The following is a 15,610-nucleotide window of genomic DNA, read 5'->3' as shown; positions in this document are numbered from 1 at the left end:
ATACCTGAGTGAACGACGACAGTGTGTTGCCATCGGATCTGCCACCTCACAAAGTACTAGATTTCTTTCTTCGATACATATACAATTAATATACAGTATTGTTTTTCTAAAAACAGATAAGGCCTATGTGGTCTAACAATCCAACATATGGACTTCATTATTCATTTACGTAAACCTCATATTTCAATTAACTTATATTTACATATAGAATAATATTTAATTTTCAGACTGATATCCCTTTTTTGAGTTGGATAATTGCGTATTTTCTTTGAAAGATATTTAGAAGTTTCCTTTGGTTGAACTGTTAAGCGTTCACATCGTCTGCACATCCAAGAACAAAGGATTAATTCAATCTTAATGATTTATTATTTTAAGATCGTAGACGTAAGAGTTGAGTATAAGTTATGAAGTTATTAAAATTTGGTTATCATCATGTCATTTCCAATGTTTCAGGTGTTATGACATCGCAATAACAATGTCATATATATATAAATGAGAAAATAACCCAGATACATATTTATTATGTATGTAATATATAATTCTCTGAACAACCTTTTTTGATAGAATAAAACAGACATATATTGGAATCTCGGCCTGGCAATTTATATATATATATAATTTAGTCCGATCCTGCCCCGTTCCTGTAATTGCAATTCTTTTATCAAATAAATCTTATACCCGATAAAAAATATATGATACTATAAATGTAGGTATCATAAGTAATATCGACATATATGTATATACATAATTTAGTCCGATTCTGCCCCGATCATGTAATTGCAATCCTTTTATCAAATGTATCTTATACCCGATAATGATACTTAAACATATCTAATATATATATCTTATACCCGATAAAAAAAATATAATATAAATATATATATATATATATATATGATTTAGTCCGATTCTTCCCCGCTCATGTTATTGCATTTTGTTTTATCAAATATACCTTATACCCGATAAGGATAATAAAATGTATACAATAAATACATTTAAATAAGTCCGATCCTGCCCCGTTTCTGTCCGTTCCTGTAAATCGTCGCCCGTTTCTGTCCGTTCCTGTAAATCGTCGCCCGTTCCTGCCCGATCCATATCAATACACTACTCTTAAATCCTTGCAATTCTTTTATCAAATATATCTTATACCCGATAAAAAATATATGATACTATAAATGTAGGTATCATAAGTAATATCGACATAAATGTATATATATAATTTAGTCCGATTCTGCCCCCGATCATGTAATTGCAATCCTTTTATCAAATATATCTTATACCCGATAATGATACTTAAATGTATCTAATATATATATTCAGTAATGTATATAATAATTAATAGATTTCTGCCCGTTTCTGCCAATTTCTGCCCGTTTCTGCCCGTTCCTGTAAATCGTCTAACCGCTAGATTTCGGGGTTCCTCAAGGGTCGGTGTTAGGACCACGAAAATATTGTATGTACTCCAAACCGATTGGAGATATTTGTCGTCGCCATAGCCTTCGCTATCATTGCTATGCCGATGACACACAAATTTACATGGTCATAAAACCACAGGACAGTTGGAATACAGTCTCAGAAAGTCTGGAAGCTGACAAACTAACTAGTCGTCTGCAGAGGGTCCAGAACACTGCAGCACGGCTAGTTACTCGTACTCGAAAGAGAGGGCACATCACACCTGCGCTTTATTCGTTGCACTGGTTACCTGTACGATACAGGTCGCAGTACAAAATTCTGGTATATACATACAAGGCATTGAATGGAACAGCTCCTCAGTACCTACAGGAGCTTGTTACCCTGTATCAGCCGTCAAGATCACTGCGGTCGGAGTCAGAATCTTTGTTGTGTGTCCCAAAATCTCGTACTGTGACCTACGGAAACAGATGCTTTGGGAGGCTTTCGGCTACGTTGTGGAATAGCTTACCATCTTCTATTAGGAAGTCAAATACCCTGGCCAAGTTCAAAAGGGACATAAAAACTCACCTCTTCACGTCTGCATTTTAGTATCTTTGCAAAGACGTCATGTAAATACCACCCTTGTATTTGTTCAATTATGTGCACATTGTTTGTTAAATGTATGAAAGTGATTGCATGCCTTTGTTGTTTGTTTTCACAATTATAACCATTACTATTATCCATATGTTGTAAAGTGCCTTAGAGTAATTTTACAAATTATATAGGGCGCCATATAAATGTGTTATATTATTATTATTATTATTATTAAGAACACAAACCTGAACACAATAGCTTTCCTGATCATATGTATTTGTTTTGCCTTGCTCATCCCGGCGCACTTAAAACTTATGTAAGAAAGATATCTGAAATACATAAAGTTTTAGATACTTTCCAATTACATTAAACGGACAATAGAACAAAGTGATTCCACAGGTACGAAATTTTATTTCACCAAAAATTGAAAGGCAAATACATATATTATTCAGGATTTGATCTGGATGAAGCAGTATCGATATAAAAGATACTGTGTTGACCACGAATCGATGTGTGGTTCATTGTTACCATACGCAATAAAGGAAAATTTAAAAAAATAAGCAAATTCATGGAATATATATCCCCTGCTTGCAGGACATATTCTAGGTTAACATTATTAAGGTTATGTTTAAACATGTGAATATCGTGCTGTTGAGACATAATGTATAGCTTGAAACTTGAAGAAAAAAAAGCCCTATACCTCATTGATTATCCGTGAATATGCACAAATCACATCGGTTAGCAAACTTAGCATGAGTTGGATGCGAATATGGAATTTGGTTGAAACATCTTAACAATATCTACAGCAATTATCACACGAAAACCAAAGAGTGCCCGAGATGGTTGGAAGGACAGAGGAACACAAACATTGTTTTCAAGTTTGAAGGAATTTGGCAATATTTGCTAGAGTTCTTAAGCGGAAACTGCAGATAATGGCGTTTTTTCGTTAATCAAGGGGCCAAATGGAGTCCGTTTAAAGTGGTTGTCAAACTTGGCCGAGCCCTTAAGTAGACTCCACCCTTTCGAAATTAGCCAAAAATCCAAGCATTCCAATAAACTGAAACCGAAAAATTATTTTTTTGTCAAATTCAACACTTTCACATTTTTTGTTTAAAACAAGTACAACAATAAAATAATGAAAAGAAACATTGCTTATCAACCCTAAAAATATTTTATTTATCGTAAAATATCTACAGCATGTTACAAAAAGCTTTTTTATTGAAATTGTACGGATAAAAGTTACTAAAAACAAGCTAAAAGCAAACAGGACACATAGTTTCATACAAAAAGAGTGAAACATTGAACCAAATACACACAAAGTCTTTATAATTCATTTATTTTACATTTTACAATAATTTTAATCCCGATGAGAGTTGTCTACCTTGAAAAAAGTCGGAACTTTTTGCACATGGATAGAATTTATAAAAACGACGAAAATAATTTAAACTAGAAATTGTTGGCGAACAATTTGACAGGCTTTTCACGAAGGACTGATTTGGCCTTATAGCTATTTACGAGTTACTTCCCTTACACCAGTAGTAAAATCCTGGTATCTGGTAAAATTACATGTTCGAATTTGACCTCTATCAAATACCGGAAGTTGATCTGTAATGGTCATTTATGTCCATAAACCTTGTAACCCATCATTCTAGCATGCTACAGACCAAATATCAATACTCTGGGCATTTCCGTTATTTAGCAGGAGTCTTTTGAAGATTTTAACATAACTGACCCCAGTGACCTTGAACATATGTGAAGGTCATTCATATTATCAAACTTGATAGTCCATTGCTTGAACAAGAATATTCAATAAATATAATGACCTTTGGTCACTTGGATTTTTAAAAGAAGATTTTTGAAGTTTGTTTCACAGAATTACACATTCGAACTTTGACCCCTACCGAAAACCGGAAGTTGACCTTTAATAGTCATTCTTGTGCATACACTTGAAAGCCCATCCCCCCAGCATACTTTAAACCAGATATCAATACCCTGGGCATTTCCGTTACTGAGAAGGAATCTTTTGAAGATTTTAACATCATTGACCCCAGTGACCTTGAACATATGTGAAGGTCATTCATATTTTTAAACTTGATAGTCCATTGCGTGAACATGATATTCAACAAATATCATGACCTTGGGTCACTTGGTTATTGAGAAGATTTTTGAAGCTGGTACACTGAAAAATCACATGAAATTTGACCCCTAAATAACTCAAAACTGGACCTGATCAACTCAAAATATGCGCATTAGTGCTGTCCACATCATACCTGAACATAAAGTTAATCTTACGAACAATTTTCGAAATATTCTTGATAAAAGATATTTTTTTTTTTAAACATTTGACCTTTGTGACCTTGATAGTCGATCAAGGTCAACCATTTGTTCAAACCTGATACCCAATCATCTCAGCATTTGAACTTTGAACTTTACGGAAAAACGGAAGTTGACATTTTACTCAAAATTTATGTATTATTAGCTCTCCTGCCCGAAGGGTTTATGTCATGGTGCGGCGTCCGTCGTCAGTCCGTTCGTCGTCCGGCCGTCCGTCCTCGTCCGTCAACTTTTCCTTTAAACAACTTCTTCTGAAGAACGGACAGACCTAGAGTCATGATGTTTGTCTGAAAGCTTTGTTAGTAGGAGCCCTACAAAGTTTGAGAACGAAAATGACCTTGACCTACTTTCAAGGTCACAGGGGTCAAATATGTCAAAACCTTCAAACGACTTCTTCTGAAGAACTAAAAGGTATAGAATCTTCATATTTGGCTGATAGCTTCCTGGGATGGAGCTTAACAAAGTTTGAGAATGAAAATGACCTTGACCTCCTTTCAAGGTCACAGGAGTCAGATATGTCTAACGCTTGGAACAACTTCTTCTGAAGAACTGAAAGGTATAAAATCTTAATATTTGGCAGGTGGCTTCCTGGGAAAGAGCTCACCAAAATTTGGGAATGAAAATGACCTCAACCTACTTCAGAGGTCACAGAGGTCAACAACATTTTAATGGATTTGTTCTAAGAGCATGTCTTCCATAAAACCATGTCTTGAAAATGAGTCACTTTTCTATGCAATAATCTATTTTTAGATTTTGTAGCATAAAATCCAAGTGGCTCAATATTTTTTGAAAAAAAAATTGCATGAGAAGTTGTTTTACCATAAGGAACATGTGTGCCAATTATGAATCAATCTGGAGAATATTGCATCTGGACGATTTTGCATGGTTTTATGGAAGACATGCTCTTAAGAACTAAAAGGAATGGATTCATAAGATTTGGCTGGTAGCTTTTAAGGAATAGAGCTAACCAATTTGAGAAGGAAAATGACATCGACTTACTTACAAGTTCACAGGGAAAAATATGTCAAGCAACTTCTGAAGAAGAATCAAAAAGCATAGAATCTTATAATAATATTTTGCTGGTAGTTTTAGCAGATGGAGCCAACAAAGTATGTGAGGGAAATGTTTTTAGTGCAATATAATATTGAATGAGAATATTTTGTTATGACTGCTTAAATATTCAGGTGAGCGATACAGGCCCTCTTGGCCCTCTTGTTTATTTATTATTCTGCACAACATATCCAAAAATAAATTTAATACATATACATATACCCGTTAATGAGGTATTGCAATTAGAGAAAAAATCGGATATGTCTTCATAGCGGCCATTTTGTTTTTTGATTAAGTTGAAAATATGACCATATGTTAGAGGAAATCCGAGGAAACCTTTTCCATAACAACTTAACGAAATATTTGTCATTGATATTGGAGTAAAACAAGTTTTAAAATATTGCAATATCAAAGAAAATATTAAAAATGGCGTAAAATGTAAAAGGTAAATGTTACAGAAAAAATAAAGACATGAAATTCATCGGAATGACATTCTTCATCGATCTGTAGAAGAATTCTTCAAAAAAATTGAACGGTTTTTAAAAATTGTGACCTTTTACCCAACAGTGAGCTTTTTATTTGAAATATTTTGTATTTACATGTAATGAGAAAAGGTACATATGGAAATTATCTACAAATAATATTTTTGCTCAAATTCTGTACAATCAACGGTTTTCGAGTTATAGCGGTTTTAAAGATTTTAATCTATGACGTCATGGCGGCCATATTGGATTTTTGACCTACTTGAAAATGTTACCTGTAACATCTTCAGACCTTTGCCTACAACATACCTAATAGACTATAAACCTATCTTTTACCAATCAAAAGATGCAGACTCCACGAAGAAGAAGAAAAAGAAGAAGAATAAGAAACTTAACAAAAACAATAGGTCTTTTCACCAGTTGGTGAAAAGCCTTAACTAGATTTGATCAAGATCAAAACACGGGATTTCCAACAAGAAAATGAACAAAGAAAAGTTCCGGACTGACGATCGCTTTTATACGTTTCTCTCCGCTTCCTGTCTCTGACAAACCTTGTACATGTACATTGTACCAGCGCTTTCAATACAAAATTGATCCAGTCTGTTAGCGATGCGATATCATCTAAAATATTTATTCTTTCTCTAAGACTAGTATTATGGGGTTACACTATTTATTCAATAAATTAAAATGTATACAGTTTAATTTTATTAAGCGTTCGCCTCTAGGTAGCACCAATTCCGATTAGTTTAGATAAATTAGTTTGTTTCCAAATATTAGATGCTAAAATCGATTTTTTTAGGCTATCTATGCCTATCGATGTATATTCGGGCATTACAACTCTAAACAACTATCGGTATTCCGTACTTTCTTAAAAAATGAATATTTGGAAGAATGAAAAATAATGTAAACGTATGATGGTATTAAACAGGCAGGTTGACAACAAGTTTCGTGTGTTAGGCCTTCATGTAGGTAATTACGGTAGCTGTCAACTCTCCCGCCATCAGCGAGAGTGAGACTTATAACCACGCGACAGAATATAGTCCTTAGAAGAAAGTCAATATACATAATCAATTTACGCGTTATCTAATGTTTTGCATATCTATAGGCACTGTAAAATATGAATAAACATACATTTTATTCTTAAAATACTTTTCTGAGCATAACTTACATAAAGTAACATATCTGTGTAGTACCTACATGAGTGACGTCATCAAAGCTGGTTACCCGAGACTCATCGAATGGTTTACATACGGAATACACATGCGACACACATACTTGTATGAGTGTTAGAAAAAAAAGTGAATGTGAACGCGCTTTTAAAACCAAATTTATTTTAGTGTTAAACAGTACGTTATCATCATGAATTTCGAAATACCACCAGGACTGACGGATCTTCTACAGGATTTTACTGTTTCTGTGCTCAAAGAAAGACCACCGGATCTTGTCCAGTTTGCAGCAAATTATTTCGTGAAATTAAACAGCAAAAAGAACATCGACAGGGATGACGAAGATGATTCCGGAGAACGTGGAGTACGATTTGCTGGTGCTAGTCCTCCCCCTGGAGAACCCATGGATGAAGACGACGATTATGATGATGATGATGATGATGAACCTATGGGTAAATATAGACTTACCGTACCTTGAATTCCACCGTTTGCACTTTCGCAGTCCCTGTAGCCTAGATTGACCAGATTGTAACCGTTTTGGTAACATTTAGCATGCAAATGACAGTAGGTTTGTGATTGTAGTGTGCAAGTTTTAGGGATGCAGTAGTTTGAGTTGAAACAAAAAGACTATGTTGTCGGTGTTTTTAACCCTGTCACTCTAATATATATATATATACACACAAAACATATATGTAAATTTTTGTATGTCTCGAAACGGCTTACCAAGTCTTGAAGCATCTTTCTACCTTCCTGGTTTCGGTCTGTTGATAGACGTTTACATCTCTTGACCACCTCAATGTTTCTTCTCATTATTGTTCTGCATTCTCATTTTTATAGGTTAGGTTGTGGTCTCCGGAGAGTTAAAATTATTTACACAGAACTCCTCTGGATTACTGTACAGTTTTCCTCCTCTCATGTTGGAATGTATTCCTTGGAGTTTGCTATTTACATCTTGTGTATGTCCAGAAACGAATTGTTACCGCAAAATCTTGCATTACTATTTACAAACCAGATTTGGGTACCGGGGCCCCTTGTCAAGCATGTGTTCAATGCTTAAAGCAAGGGTTTGGCAATCTTGTCAATTCGGTATTTGGACACCTCAGCACTTATATTATCGACACTTGGTTACCTCGGCACTTTTATTTTCGGAACTTAATGAACTCTGCACTTTTGAAGACAAGTGATACTTATTTCTTAATCCAGTTTAATTGTTAAGCTATTGAATCTGATATCTCTGAATCTATAGTTAGTATTCAGTGTTGTCGTAATTTGTGATAATATTGATCAAATTCATATGAAGGGGACTAACCCATTGAAACTCCCTAACACTTCTGGACCTAGTAGAGGTAAATACAGACTCTGTAACACTCCATCCCATACCCTCAGAGCAGGAAGTCCCCAACACTTCTGGACCTAGGTAAATACAGACTGCGACCACTTCATATAAATTTCCTGTATGTAAGCAGATGAAAATGGCTTGATAATTTTGATAATTTTCATTTAGAAGAGTTAAAATTTAATGGTATTAAATAATACAAATGCTGCACAACACATTGGAAAAAATGTTCCATTGCGGATAGCATTCTGTCTTTTTGGGTAGCATCACGTTATGATGCATGAAAAGTCATTCGTAGACGTTTATTCACAGAAATATTAACACAACAATTAGAATTCATTGAAATGCACTCTATTTCAATTTATTATACATATACTCCATCGAACATTTTATTTCAATTACGTATACTTATTGCTAGGGGTGTAACGATTCACCAATGTATTGGATCGCAAGGGCCTTGATACGATGCAATGATGCGACAAGACTGTAGCGTGATACCTGCGATACTCTTCCTTTTGAATTCTCCCTTGTTGGAACTCTTTAAAGATTTTTTTTGAGCACTTGACAATCCATAATGACGGACAAAATGGTCTTTTATTGCAATGAATGTAGGAGAAAACCGGAATATGCGTGAAATACTACAAACGTGCAAACACATATGACTAATCAATACTTCGATCTTTAGGTGCCAGTCCGAATTAAAACTCACGTTAAACGTCTATATCATTAAGGAAGAACGTCAAACCAAGTCAGTCTTACTTGTATGTTAAGGAATAAAGCCGAAATGTGATATTTTTTGTTCAATACCAATTACGACCGCTCAGGGTTCTCAGTAAGGCCTAACAAATGAATATGTTTATTTCCTGTTACATGCTGGAAAAAATTAGTATAGGGGGGTAGGGATTTTTTTTTAATTTTTTTTTTTATAAATTTTGATTATACACACGAAATTGAACACCAAAACAAAAAGATAATGCAGACATCAGGCACCCAAAAAATCGGGAAAAAAACGATGTTCATGCTCCGAAAATCGATCTCTGAATATATTTAAAAAAAATATATTTCTATGATTTATTTTTCATTGATGTAAAATGATATTTAAAACCAAGAAGAAACTACGTAAAATGTGTATTTTGTTGCTTGTTTTCTTTGAATTATCTGATCACACATGTGTGCGCATATCGGCATACATCAATTCATTTTAGCAATATTTTACATAAAACATTTGCTTGCTTACAAAAACATATCAATTAATAAGTAATTCGATGTTTAGTAACCGCTGGTGCATATCTCCTGGTGAAAGACATAATTAGATACCTTTTATTGATCATAATTACGATCAGTGAGAAGGGCTCATCATGGCGGCTTGGGTTACGTCACTTCAAACCAGGTCATGTCACAGTTCAGTTTGGCCACGGAATTAGATTATCTAAGTCCGTGGTTTGGCGATATTTTTTTACAAATTACAATGCAGTAATGAGCTAACACTATCTCTGTGATTACCCGTTAACAATAGCTCTACTAATTGAAATGATTTGCAGTCGCGATCGACGGACCGTGTTGTTGTTTTTTTCACTCGCCAACACGTGGCGTGAATTACGAAGCCCTACTGCATTGTCATAACTACAGACTGATTTGACTGATAAGGGATTATAAAAAATATGTTTATACTAGAAGCGTGGACAATCAATACATCCTCTTCAAATCTACTCCAAGGAAAAAAATAGTTAACGCAGACTATTTTTACGATGCTTCATTTAATAAATATTGAAATAATTCACGAGGTTATTATCAATCACGTGTTTACGTCATGTTAGACGCGAGATCAACATGAAAGTGAGCCGGAAAAAACCCATGCTATACGTATACGCATAGGCGATTTGAAAAAACTTACAGAACTTACATAGAACGGAGCTTAAATTGAACAACTACATTTTCGTAATAGTATGGGGAAACGCACCGAGATGTCGAAACGTAATGTCGTAAGTTGATCGGCGATTCTCTGGCATAGAAATTTGGCTAACGGTTACCTATTTATTAATACTTTTCACATAAACTCACATAACAACACATTATGTATCTTTTATTAATGTTTGACATAAATAAATTTGTTGATCGTCATTTGTCTTAGAGTTCCGTGTACCAAGGGACATAATCCAAGATGGCGATCTCTCAGAATCGTCGATCTTTTCCTGAAAAAAACTTGAATTTTTCTATATATATTTTACGCACCCCCCCCACTTTGGGTATTAAATTTCTGAAAAAAAAGTGCGCAAATTACATGGGTTTTTACGGTATATTGAATACTATAGCTGTCACAGCCACACCTACACCCAGTAGTTTATATCTGGCAGGAGTCTCGTTATAGCCACACTCACGGTATGTATAAATTAACCATTGAATAGATTGTACTGAACAAGGCTTTCAAAACTTTCACAAAATTGAAATTAATTCAAACAAACTCACCTTGCGATGTCACCAATCGTCTCCAATCCCGTGGCATTCGAAAGTGAGATAGTTAACTCCAAAGTTAATAACATAAGGTGACAGTACCCAAATCGGATCACCAAACCATCATTTTTTAAATCATTAAAAAATCTGACGAGGAATTATATTCATTTATTGTTGTATCAAAAAAGGAATATTGATGGGTGTTCTTACAAACAAAATTAGCATACCCTGGGCTCACTTGAGATATTTATAGAACGCTCTGAAGTCACCAATCAACGTCTCCGACCCAAAACGGATCAAGGCTTAAATTTTGCAGTATTTTACGTTTCAAATGAATATTTATTTTTGTCAGCATATTAACATTTTATGATGACCTTTAGAATTTATATGAAAAAAAGAAACTATAGTGTGAATTTATTTCTATAGTCAAAACAGAGTGCATAGTAGTCGCATGCGCCATTTTTAGCTCACCTGACACGAAGTGCCAAGTGAGCTTATGTCGTGGCGCTCCGTCCGTCGTCAATATTTTAGTTTAAAAGACTTCTTCTTAATAACCGAAAAGCCTAGGGTGATGATATTTGGCCAGAAGCAAACTTGGATGAAGGGCTACAAAGTGTGTTAAAATTTATGACCTTCACCTATTTTCAAGGTCACAGGGGTCAAATATATTAAAAACTTTAAACATCTTCTTCTCGATAACCAAACTGCCCAGGGAGATGATATTTGGCCAGTAGCATGCTTGGGTGAAGGGCTACCAAGTTTGTTTAAATGAATGACCTTCAATTATATTCAAGGTCACAGTGGTCAATTGTCTTAAAAAAACGTTAAACAACTTCTGAATAACCAAAATGCCCAGGGTGACGATATTTGGCCAGTAGCATGCTGGGGTAAAGGGCTACCAAGTTTGTTCAAATGATTGACCTTCACCCATATTCAAGGTCACATAGGGTCAAATATGTTAAAAACTTTAAACAACTTCTTCTCATTAACCAAAATGTCCAGGGTAATGATATTTGGCCAGTAGCATGCTGAGATAAAGGGCTACCAAGTTTGTTCAAATGAATGACCTTAATTTATATTCAAATGTTTAAATCTTTAAATGATTTGTTCTGTATAACCAAAAGGTCCAGGGTAATGATATTTTGCCAGAAGCATGCTCGGTTGGAAGATTATTAACTCTGTTCAACCTAATGTTCTTGTTCGACATTCAAGGTCACAGGCGCCGTATGTTTAAATCTTTTAATAGGTTCAAACACTGATATTCTGCCTGTAGCTGTATTTTAGTCCACTTTTAAGATAACAAGTGTGAGATTAATACCAGGTGAGCGATGCAGGCCCATTGGGCCTCTTGTTAAGCTTTAATGCAAGCACTGTTGTGCGTAGGGAAGCCATCTTAAAATACAGTCCATGTCGAAAGAGCGCTTGAATACAAGCATCTAAAATGTAAAACGGAAAACGGTAACAAAAAGCCGGAAATTCCGGAATTTTGCTGGGAAATTGTTAGAGTCGCTCAATAAAATTAGGGTCATTCAGGTAACCGGAAACAAACATTTTTAGCTCACCTGGCCCGAAGGGCCATGTGAGCTTATGCCGTACTGCGGTGTCCGGCGTCCATCGTCTTTTCAACTTTTCCTTTTGAACGACTTCTTCTGAAGAACTGTAGGACCTAGGGTCATGATATTTAGTCAGTAGGTACCTGGGATGGAGTGCTATAAAGTTTCCTCATTAAAATGACCTTGACCTACTTTCAAGGTCACAGGGGTCAAATATGTTAAAAAATTCAAACAACAATATTGTAAGAACCATTTGAAATAGAGTGATGATACTTGGGTATGTTATGTAGACCAGCAGTGCGAATATTTTTTTCAATTACAGTTATGAAGTCAAAGGTCAACTTTGAATGCTAGTCGGGGGTCAAATGTCAACTTTGGTTAAAAGCTTTACCAATCCTCTTCTCAAGTTCCATAAGGCCCAGGGTCATGATATTTGGTCAGTAGGTACCTGGGATGGAGTGCTATAAAGTTTCCTCATTAAAAATACCTTGACCTACTTTCAAGGTCACAGCGGTTAAATATGTTAAAAATTTCAAACAACAATATCCTAAGAACCATTTGAACTAGAGTTATGATACTTGGGTATTTTATGTAAACCAGTAGTGCAAATATTTTTTTCAGTTACAGTTATGAGGTCAAAAGTCAACTTTGGTTAAAAGCTTTAACAGCTTCTCAAGTTCCATAAGGCCCAGGGTCATGATATTTGGCCAGTAAGTACCTGGTATGTGGTGCTATAAAATTTCCTCATTAAAAAGACCTAGACCTGCTTTGAAGGTCACAGGGGTCAAATATGTTAAAAATTTCAAACAACAATATCATAAGAACCATTTGAACTAGAGTCATGATACTTGGGTATGTTATGTAGACCAGCAGTTCAAATATTTTTCTCAGTTACAGTTATGAGGTCAAAGGTCAACTTTAAATGCTAGTCGGGGGTCAAATGTCAACTTTGGTTAAAAGCTTTAACAATCTCCTTCTCAAGTTCCATTAGGCCTAGAGTCATGATATTTAGCCAGTAGGTACCTGGGATGGAGTGCTATAAAGTTTCCTCATTAAAATTACCTTGACCTACTTTCAAGGTCACAGGGGTCAAATATGTTAAAAACTTCAAACAACAATATCCTAAGAACCATTTGGACCAGTCATGATACTTAGGTATGTTATGTAGACCAGCTGTGTGAATTGTTTTCTTCATTACAGTAATGAGGTCACATGTCAACTTTAAGTGCAAATCGGGATTCAAAGGTCAATATGGTTTAAAGCTTTAAAATTAAAATTTTAAGTTTCAAACAACAGTATTTTCAGAACCGTTTAAGAGATGTTAAATTGTCTTGTGTTCTAGTTACCAAATTTGGTCTTAAGTTACCTATATGCCAGTTGCATGTAACAAAAGAAACAGGTGAGCGATACAGGCCCTCTGGGCCTCTTGTTTTGTTAGGCCTCACGTTTTGGATAGATGGTTAAAAATCTCTAATAACTGGTTGGGGGTTCTCTCCCAGAACATTTTGAAATTGTAGATGACTGTAGGTGGCTTTAGAGCACTTTTGAGTGTTGTAATTAACCATTTCCTACCTGATATTTGTGGGAAGTTTTCTATAAAAAGTTCTTTTGAAACAATTGAAAAAATATTCCTCTTTTGCTCTATCTGTTAATGTTTCAAATTCAATGATACTTGAAAACAAATCCATGCATTACAACCATCCAGATGTCAGAGGTGTTTCAGATTTTTTTTTTGTCATTGAATTAAAACAGACACAAATTTAAGTATGGAAAGTCTTTTCATGGGCATGAGCCAGCTTGGAGCTTGTCACTGAAAGTCTCTGTATTTATACCTGACAGATACACAGGGGTCGACACTAAGGGTAGAACGGAGGACCGGGTCCACCAAAATCTTGGACGGTCCACTTAATCTCTAAAGATTGGTGGACCGCCGGTCCACCACATATTGCTTGATTAGTGTATATATATATTTGAGAATATTGTTAAGAAATATACTAATAAAGACTATATTTACTCCGGCAGAGAGCCGTAAAATCCCATCTGGCTAAAAAATTATTGTATTTTCGTGTTGTTATTATTATTCGGGCAGGTGAGCTTATGTCGTGGTGCGGCGTCCGTCGTCCGTCAACTTTTCCTTTAACCAACTTCTTCTGAAGAACGGACAGGCCTAGAGTCATGATATTTGGCTGAAAGCTTTGTTGGTAGGAGCCCTACAAAGTTTGAGAACGAAAATGACCTTGACCTACTGTAAAGGTCACAGGGGTCAAATGTGTCAAAAGCTTCAAATGACTTCTTCTGAAGAACCGAAAGGTATATAGAATCTTTATATTTGGTTGATGGCTTCCTGAGATAGAGCCCGACAAAGTTTAAGGAAGAAAATAACCTTGACCTTCTTTCAAGGTCACAGGGGTCAAATGTGTCAGACACTTCAAACGACTTCTTCTGAACAACTGAAAGGTATAGAATCTTTATATTTGGCTTGTAGCTTCCTAGGAAAGAGCCCAACAAAGTTTGAGAATGAAAATGACCTTGATATATTTTTAAGGTCACATGAGGCAGATATGTCAAACACTTCAAATGACTTCTTCTGAAGAACTGGAAGTTATAGAACCTTACTATTCGGCTGGTTATTTCCTGGGAAAGAGCCCAACAAAGTTTGCGAATGAAAGTGACCTTGACCTACTCTCAAGGTCACAGAGGTCAACAACATTTTAATGGATTTGTTCTTAAGAACTAAAAGGAATGGATTCAAACTCTCAATACTTTTCTGAGCTTCAGTTCTCTCTCCTTTAGCAATAAGTGTTCTCCCTTTCATGACACCAACACTTTTGATGTGAGCTTTACTGGATTCATGGGACTTCAGTGTCTCAACTTTAGCTGTCATCCAGCAAAACTCATTGGGAGCTTCATCATTAAATCACTAGATACTTGCAGCCAAGGTCTGCCTGTCTTCCATGACTCTTGGAACCGCCTTTTTCCTCTATTTTGTTCATATCTTTAAAGAAAAATGTGAACAAATTGTAAGACCTCTCACCCCATTTCAGACATTTTATGCCCAATTTCAGAAAAGTTAACATAATATGATCTAGACACAGTCAATTCAATATTTGATTGAAAATGTTCTTGGTGTATATGCATAACCCCCATTCCAGATAGTAAAATATATACCTATAAGTTTAAAGACAGGAGAGATAGAAAAATTGTTAAAAAATTCAACCGATTTTGTCGGAACATACCTAGTATCCCCCCCCC

General features: G+C 35.4%; 1 protein-coding gene across 4 annotated transcripts in view; it reads left to right on the top strand.

Annotated features, from left to right (window-relative positions):
• The first annotated feature begins 7,025 nt into the window (after window positions 1-7,025).
• LOC110452570 (cAMP-dependent protein kinase type II regulatory subunit-like) overlaps window positions 7,026-15,610 on the top strand; it is a 215,194-nt gene continuing 206,609 nt past the window's right edge. For 3 of the 4 annotated variants that reach the window (XM_021503932.1, XM_021503144.1, XM_021502335.1), the window contains exon 1: window positions 7,026-7,470. In XM_021503932.1, coding sequence (XP_021359607.1) covers window positions 7,212-7,470 — 259 coding nt within the window. In that variant the 5' untranslated portion in view covers window positions 7,026-7,211. The remainder of the gene's footprint in view (window positions 7,471-15,610) is intronic. The other variant, XM_021501564.1, reaches the window with a different exon arrangement.

The sequence above is a fragment of the Mizuhopecten yessoensis genome, unplaced genomic scaffold (assembly GCF_002113885.1).
Source record: "Mizuhopecten yessoensis strain PY_sf001 unplaced genomic scaffold, ASM211388v2 scaffold25, whole genome shotgun sequence".
NCBI classification, from domain to species: Eukaryota; Metazoa; Mollusca; class Bivalvia; order Pectinida; family Pectinidae; genus Mizuhopecten; species Mizuhopecten yessoensis.
This window is presented reverse-complemented; position numbering and strand designations above follow the sequence as displayed.